Source organism: Candoia aspera, chromosome 3, assembly GCF_035149785.1.
Source record: "Candoia aspera isolate rCanAsp1 chromosome 3, rCanAsp1.hap2, whole genome shotgun sequence".
Taxonomy (NCBI): Eukaryota; Metazoa; Chordata; class Lepidosauria; order Squamata; family Boidae; genus Candoia; species Candoia aspera.
Genome location: NC_086155.1, coordinates 110,388,281 through 110,395,748, shown reverse-complemented (window position 1 = coordinate 110,395,748; position 7,468 = coordinate 110,388,281). Strand labels below are relative to the sequence as shown.

At 42.3% G+C, this 7,468-nt stretch overlaps 1 protein-coding gene across 1 annotated transcript; it reads right to left on the bottom strand.

Moving 5' to 3' along the window:
- Positions 1-845: 845 nt before the first annotated feature.
- FASLG (Fas ligand) lies at positions 846-6,006 on the bottom strand. Its single transcript, XM_063298576.1, is given in 6 exon segments — positions 846-1,730; positions 2,142-2,225; positions 2,936-2,989; positions 5,409-5,457; positions 5,613-5,961; positions 5,963-6,006. Coding segments are annotated over 6 exon segments (960 nt in total). The 5' UTR covers positions 5,992-6,006; the 3' UTR covers positions 846-1,335.
- Between the last annotated feature and the right edge of the window lie 1,462 nt (positions 6,007-7,468).

The window sequence follows — 7,468 nt, the reverse complement described above, 5'->3', positions numbered from 1 at the left end:
TAAACCTGTGCAATGGTTCCTTGCTATTGAATTGGAAAGCATTTCCTCTTGCATTGTCCTAACAGCCAGGAACCACGCTGAGATGAGGAGTAGGTCTCTAGTGTTTATTGCTACTACATAAGACAGAATCCTAACAAACTGAAGAAACGTGGGAAAATCCAGACAGATAAACCCCAAAAGTTAAGGTGGGTCTGATCTGTGCCTCTTTGCATGGCTGCTTAACTCCTCAGTACTACGCATGCGTTCCCCCCCTGGATAGAGGCCCCCTCCTGCTCGCCATCAGTGCTCATGACAGGCATTCTATTAACATAGCAGTCTGAACTGCTCCAGCTGTGTTGTGCATTGTGGGTCTTAAGATGGAACTAATAATTCTCTGCTTTCTGGGCACATGTTCCTACATAAGGAGGAGCAAGCAGCTGCCTGTTTAACTCTCCTTGGTAGGTACAGAAGTAGAGGCAAAGATATGGCTGAATAGTCAGTCCTTGAGGGTAAGGCTACCAGATCTGGGCTGCAAGCATCTAGTCGCCCACCACATTGCAGCAAGGAGATATGGAAAACTCTAGCTCTTGGCTATCATCTGGTGGTCACCTGAGATTTTGCAGCCCCAGACTGGTAGCCCTAGTAGGAAGAACTCTGGGGAGAAAAGAAAGTGCACAGCAGATTGATTGAGTGGCTACTCTGCCAAGGAGGAAGGCTGAAAGCAGGGTGATTTAAAAGCTCTTGCTCCACTGGTATTGGTTGTCTATTCCAAACTTTAGGCAGAATCCTTTAAAGCACCAGGCTGATGCCTGTCAGAGGTAGGGGAGAGGGAAGGTTAAAAGCTGACACAAATACCACGGATATAATTAGCATTTTTAAAGGGGTATTTAATAAATGGCCTGTGAGTCCTCAAAGAATCCAGGTGCCAAAAACCCTTTCCCTTCATGAAATTAAATATATCTTCGCATCAAAAGTGAAATATCAGAAAATAAGCAGCATAAAAAAAACCTTAGAAAAGAAAGGTTGCTGGACTGTAACTGATTCAGGGTGCAAGTGACAAAAAGTCTTTTCTTATACAAGAAAAGATTATACAACTCAGCCCCACAAGCCATGGGAAACTTCCTAGATCATCAGTTTGGGGCTCTGTTTGGAGCTGAAAGTTTCTTGGGGTCCTTAGCATACAGTATATGCTGTAAAGAGCTTTGGCCTTGAAACAATCCAGCAGAAAAAAGATTATGTTCTGTTTAAATCCATAGAGGCAAATGGCAAGTCCATAGCAGTTCTAGTTCAGCTGTTCTACACACAGCTCAGAAGGTCCCTGTAGCCAGCTTGATGAAAGCGCCAGTGCCTGTTTTTTTAAAGCATGTATAAGCCAAAAAAGGTTTTGGATTCCTCAGAATTTATGAGTGTGGGTTCAGAGACACTCACATACACACTGTCCTGTCTGGAAAGGTTGAACAAAGCCCCCAAATAGCTACTTTTGCCCCACATGCGCATTGTCACACAATAGTTCATTATTCTGTCTTCCATAAGGACCTGGTTGTCAGGATAAGATGGATTTCTCTTGAAAACGATGTGGTCAAGTGGCTGGGAAGTGCAGGTCCGGCTTCGGAAGAACACTTTGGAGTAAATGAAGTACAGCCCAGCTTCATCAATCACTAGACCCCTGTTCTTGTACTGAACCCCAGAGAGGAAGGCGTGTCCATAGGTAGTCTCCCACTCCAGGGGATGAGATTGCTGATTTGCTTTGCCTAGAAAAATATGAAATATCATGGTGAAAAAGGGAGAGTTTTCCTGCAGTCAGTAGCATTTGCTCTAGGACCCCATTCCCCTATCAGCCTAGGTGCCAAAACCATGAGCTGGCCTTACACGTTCCTTCCTTTCTTCGGGCTAAATGAATCTTGCAACTCCAGCCAACTGGCCAGATTTCTACAGTCACTGCCAGGTGGATCCTTCTCTTGGCTGCTTTGTTACTTGGTTTATTTTTCAGTTGCCTGGTTATTGCTCTTAACTCTTGTTATAAGCATATTACCTGCATCTCATAGCAGCCATGCTTGCACTAGTTTTGGCCTCAGAGGAAATGCTCCAAATAGCAATCCACTGCATGCCAGGTTATTGCCATGATTCTTAGACAATATTCAGAAAGGAAACCCTTTGCTTACCCAAATTTGGTAGAATCCTCAATATGTAGAGTGGGTCATTTACTGCAACATTCAGCTGACCCCAGAAAGATTCTTTGGGCTCATCTACAGGCCATGTATGGGATGGGAACAGGATGGGGAGGAAAACATGGTGTTAGCACTCTCAATTTGCCTTTTTTCAGTAGAGTACAAAGGCTCATCTTCTGCATGGGGAGTAAAGTGTCACTGTGGTTTAAATATTCAACTTTGTCCTTTCTTTTTAGAACAACTTGTTGTGTGGTTTTTTTAAGGACATGAGGTAAGAGATAAGAGAGAGAGCTTGTTCTTCTGTGTCAACCTATTTATAAACTGGTACTACCCAAAGTACTAAGTTTGTCAAATGCTACCTGCAAGGAGTAGAAAACAGAAAGACAATGATATTATGCAGCATCCTGCTCTTCTGAGATGGAGGCTTCTCACTATCTCTGGCAAACATTCAGAGGACCTTATAAAGATGGTGTAGTTACAGAGTCCATACTCTTGTCAAGTCTGATTCCCACAAAAACTCCTGTGGGTTTGCAAGAGCTCCTGTGGGTTATATTATGGTAAAGACGGAAGATGACCATTTCTGCTGTATAATGCTGAAAGGCAAAGAGGCTTCCTGAGCTTTGCTGACCTGATGGCCAGGCTAACAATTTGGCCACAAGCTAGGTGCAGGGTTTCAAGACACACTTCCACAAAAGGGACAAGACTCCTAGGGGAGAGAGAGCAGGGGAAGAGACATAGATGCATCAGCCTGTCATGCCATCACAACCTGCTATGTTTTTGCCACCTACCTGTTAAATGTGCACGCCTCTTGACTTTCTTTTCTGCTGTTCTGTTCAGAGCTCCTACATTGCAGCAGAAAAAAAAAGAAAAAAGCAGTTTGTGACTTTGGTGGCATCTGGGGGGCGATTCAGAATATGAACAGATCGGAAATAGAAACCTCAAGATGGAGCAGCAAAGTATAATGTGATTGAATTTTGTCACCTAAAGCAAGCTTGTTCATATGCTCTAGATATATACCATTTCAGGTCATGTAATCCCATGTAAGGTGATTGCAGGAGTTGAAATCTGACATATCTGGAGCTCAACGTACTGAGAAAGTAGTATATAGCAAGAAAATGTGCTTCATCCAGATAGTGCATATGAGATAGGCAGGAACATACAAGAATGTATGCCAGCACTTGTGAAATGAAACCATTTATTAACGCTGGAAGACTTCAAAACAACTTCACCTGGGTAAATATTATGCCTGTAATTATATTGTGTGACACAGATAATTGTTTGAGAGAGCAATAGTGGGTAAAGCTGAGAGAATGCACTCATTTTTGTTGCAATACAGACTTTTGTCAAATAGATATTGCACATTTTAAAAAATGTACTTTTAAAAAAGCTGTGAAAAAAAAGATAGTAGGGTGATTCGTGCAGACAGTTGCACTCTCAGAATTTCTTCTATTACCTGAAAACATTGTTTATTTAACAGGAGACTGATGACAGATAAGCAATTTTGGGGGTGCAAAACATGGCCAGCTAGCCTCAACAAACATCTAGAAAATAACTCTTGAACTACACATTATTATAAACCAGCCTAAAGAGGCAAAAACTAGATTTCCAAAAGAAGTGGCCCTGATTGCCTCAGATAACTTGACGTATTGTATAAGGAAATCTGTTCTGGTCTAGGCTGGGAAATATGGATTCCTGTAAAACTAAATTGGCATGTTCTGCCAAAACCAACTCCGTAACAGCACAAACACCAGTGAAAAATGTTTACTAACAAGTCATTCTCTAGTCAAAAATATGCCCCTAAAGTTGCATAAGAAAATATATTATTTATGTATATGAAGAATATTATGAAAATGCATACATACTGTATATATTTTAAGGTATCATATTATAAAGTAGAGAGCCAGTTTGGTGTAGCGGTTAAGGCGTCAGGCTAGAAACCAGGAGACCATGAGTTCCAGTCTCTCCTTGGGCATAAAGCCAGATGGGGGACCTTGGGCCAGTCACTCACTCTCAGCCCTAGGAAGGAGGCAATGGCAAACCACTTCTGAAAAAATTTGCCAAGAAAACTGCTGGGTCTTATTCAGGCAATCTCCAAGAATCAGACACGATTGAACAGATTAAAAGAAAATTATAAAGTAGAAAAAGTTGCATATATAAACTCTGTCAGGGGACATTTAAGAATGACAAACAAATGTGAATTTAAAAAAATCTAATACCTCCCCCTGACCCGAAAATTCATTATCTGAAAATCTGTGACATTAGTATAGATGAATTTTTACAGAACCCTAGTCCAGATGGATGAATAATAAAGGCTTTCATTTAGGACAAACATAGCAAACTTTTCAAAGAAATTGCTGCAAATGTTAACTGCTGCCCGGACTGAAAGAAATTAAGGATTATGTACTGAGGATTTAAGGTACTCCATATAAATTCACTGTGGTATTTTCATCTTTACTTATCTAGATGACTTGTCTGACCAGGGAAGAGGCGAGCCAGACATAGCAATCATTTAGGAGGATTTCAGATGTATTTCAGCATCGAACAAGAGTCATTCTTATGAGGATAGCAGTATCCAGGATGGCAGAAAGGGACTGAGCTGTTTAATAGCAGTTGCTGCCAGGGATGAGTGCAGGGCCAGTCAAGAACATCAACATGGTGGATGCAACAGGGCAATTGACTCCTCCCCTTTTAAACATACAGTACATGTATAAAGGGGCGGAGCTTCAGTCACCCAGTTGTCTCTGCCTTCAGTTCCCTCCACAGATGCCCCCGGTTGCTGTTACTGAATTTGTGGAACGAAGAGCAGTTCTATATATATATTAAAATTTGGCTCTGAAAATTGGGGCAACTTGTGGTCTTTTCTCCTTTCACTCAGGAGTTTGCAGGAAGTGGAAAAGCCCTGTACTGTACTGTAGTGCTTTATAAGCCTGGAACTTTCCATGACTGAGCTAGGAGAGTGTTCCTCAAGGTTTTTGGACTTGCCTTCTTGTCTTACTCTACCTTTCGCCTATTCTCCAAGCCTGCACTTGTTTCACAGTTGAATGCATAAGATTCTTAGACATAGTCACTTCTCTAAAACTGTATATAGCAAAGATTATTTGAATTCTTCTTATTCAGCCTCATTCCACTATTTCGAGCAAATAATGGGAGGGTTATAACATGGGCAAACCTATGAAGAGAAGCTCAGGTATAATATTACCAGGAAACACAGTCCATTCAATTATTGCTCTGCACCCTCCCAACAGGATTAGGAATTCTCACCTTTCAGCATATCAGGAGATGGAGGAGGGACAGGTCCAGAGCTGGAAAACTGTTAAAGCAAGAAACAAACAGGTATATTTGGAAAGAAAAACCACCCCATGAAGAATACATAGCTAGGCAAGCTTCTACAACTCCAGGTCCTATTCTCCCAACTTGAGGAGATATCGTAGGCACTTCCCTCTTGCTTCTAAATTGAGATGTTACCTCTTGGAGTTCCTTCTGCAGGTGGAAGATCTGAAACATTGCCAGCCCGACCCCCATGAGGGCAAGTAGAATCAGCAAGAATACCACCAGGAAACAAAGGCGTGTACCATCTCCGTGGTTCTGTCTATGCCTTTTCCTCTCTGGAACAGGCAATGGGAGGCAAATGTTCTGGTGTGCCACAGTTCCATTGGAATGGTACAGTCCCACTTGAGCACAGTCTGAGCTAGAAAGTGCACTACTGTTTGTCCAGAAGACCTGGGGATAACCACAGGTATTCTGGTTCTGCTGCATGACTGAGAGATGCATAAATTGAGTCTCTGGAGTCTTCCAGAGTCTACTGCTCAGTCTACTGCTGAGATAATCGCAGATGCCGTGTCATCGAAATGCTCTGTTCCTGCACTGTGTCTCCACACAGCACCTGCACCCAAAGCTGCAAAACCTCGGGGTTGACTGCTGAAAACCTCACAGAGCTTCCGCCCACTGCTGTGATGCTAGATAATTGCGTGCAACAAGGAGGTGCTTTGAGGAAGGCCCCAAAACCACCCTCAAGTGAAATCATCCCTAAAATAAGCTTAATGTAATTTAAAAGAAAAAAGAAAACAAAGAAAAAAACTAGAGCCACCTTCTCCAAAAAGCAAAACAAAACAACCCCTCCCAACCCTCACAAAACACCCATTCTCCAAAACAAAACAACCCTTCCCAGCCTTGTCCCACCCTCTTTTCATCATCACACTGTTTACTGTGGCCCTTCTAAGCATTATGTGGACCTCTGTCAGAGTAAGGTTGCCAATTGTAGAGAGACTTGTAGTTCAGCAGAATAGTGCAGTTTCATTTGTCCAACACAAACGACTGGAAAGGGCCCTACATGCACCTTCACCTTAACTTTAACCTTAACCCTGAAAAAGGTGAAAGGGCCCCTGTGCAAGCACCAAGTCATGTCTGACCCTTTGGGGGGACACCGCTTTTGCTTTCGCAACCTTTTCTTGGCAGACTATAGCGGGGTGGTTTGCCATTGCCTTCCCCAGTCGTCATCTTCCCCAGCAAGCTGGGTGCTCATTTTACTGACCTCAGAAGGATGGAAGGCTTAATCCTTAACCCTACATATACCTAAAAGCCAGTGCAGTATGCAAGCCAGAAGGGCAGCTGTGTGGAATATTTAACCAACTGAATTATTTTTGTAAACATCAGATCAAAATGCTACCATTTTGCTTTCACCTATTCAACTGATGGTAGCAAGCTGTTTTGGAGACCAGAGACCATTAAGAAATAAGTCATTATAAAATAAATGATGAAGTCTTTTATCTATTGATTTTTGAGCCAACAATTATCTGTCTACTTTTCATACTTCCACTGGATGCAGCTTATTTGCCTATGCACAATTAATGCAACAGAGAATTGGTGCCATAGTGAGCAGGAAGCTTGAGGAGAGATGTGGGTTTTTAATTGATTGTTTACATGTTTTACAATCAACTTTCCCTCATGTGGCATCCTCCCATAGCAGACTCTCAAATGGTTTTTGTGATCTGCCAGACAAATGTACATAATACATGTATGGAAAAATGTGGATTGTGCAGCTGGGTGTTAGCAATTTATTTCCTTTTTGTATGGACAGAGGATATAAAGGGATTTCTGCAACTCCCTCACTGGCAGTAGGACAGGAAGCACGGCACCGGCTGGATTATGTTTTGAGCCCTATCCCATTGACCATTGAGAGACAGAGAGAGAGAGTCTGAACATTGATTGACTCTTGGTCTTCTTTGGGAACACTAGATGGACACACACAGAGAGATGGGAATACTCCATGCATGCCCATGTTGGCATAGATCTTCAAGTAGTGAGACAATTGTGTGTCAAGT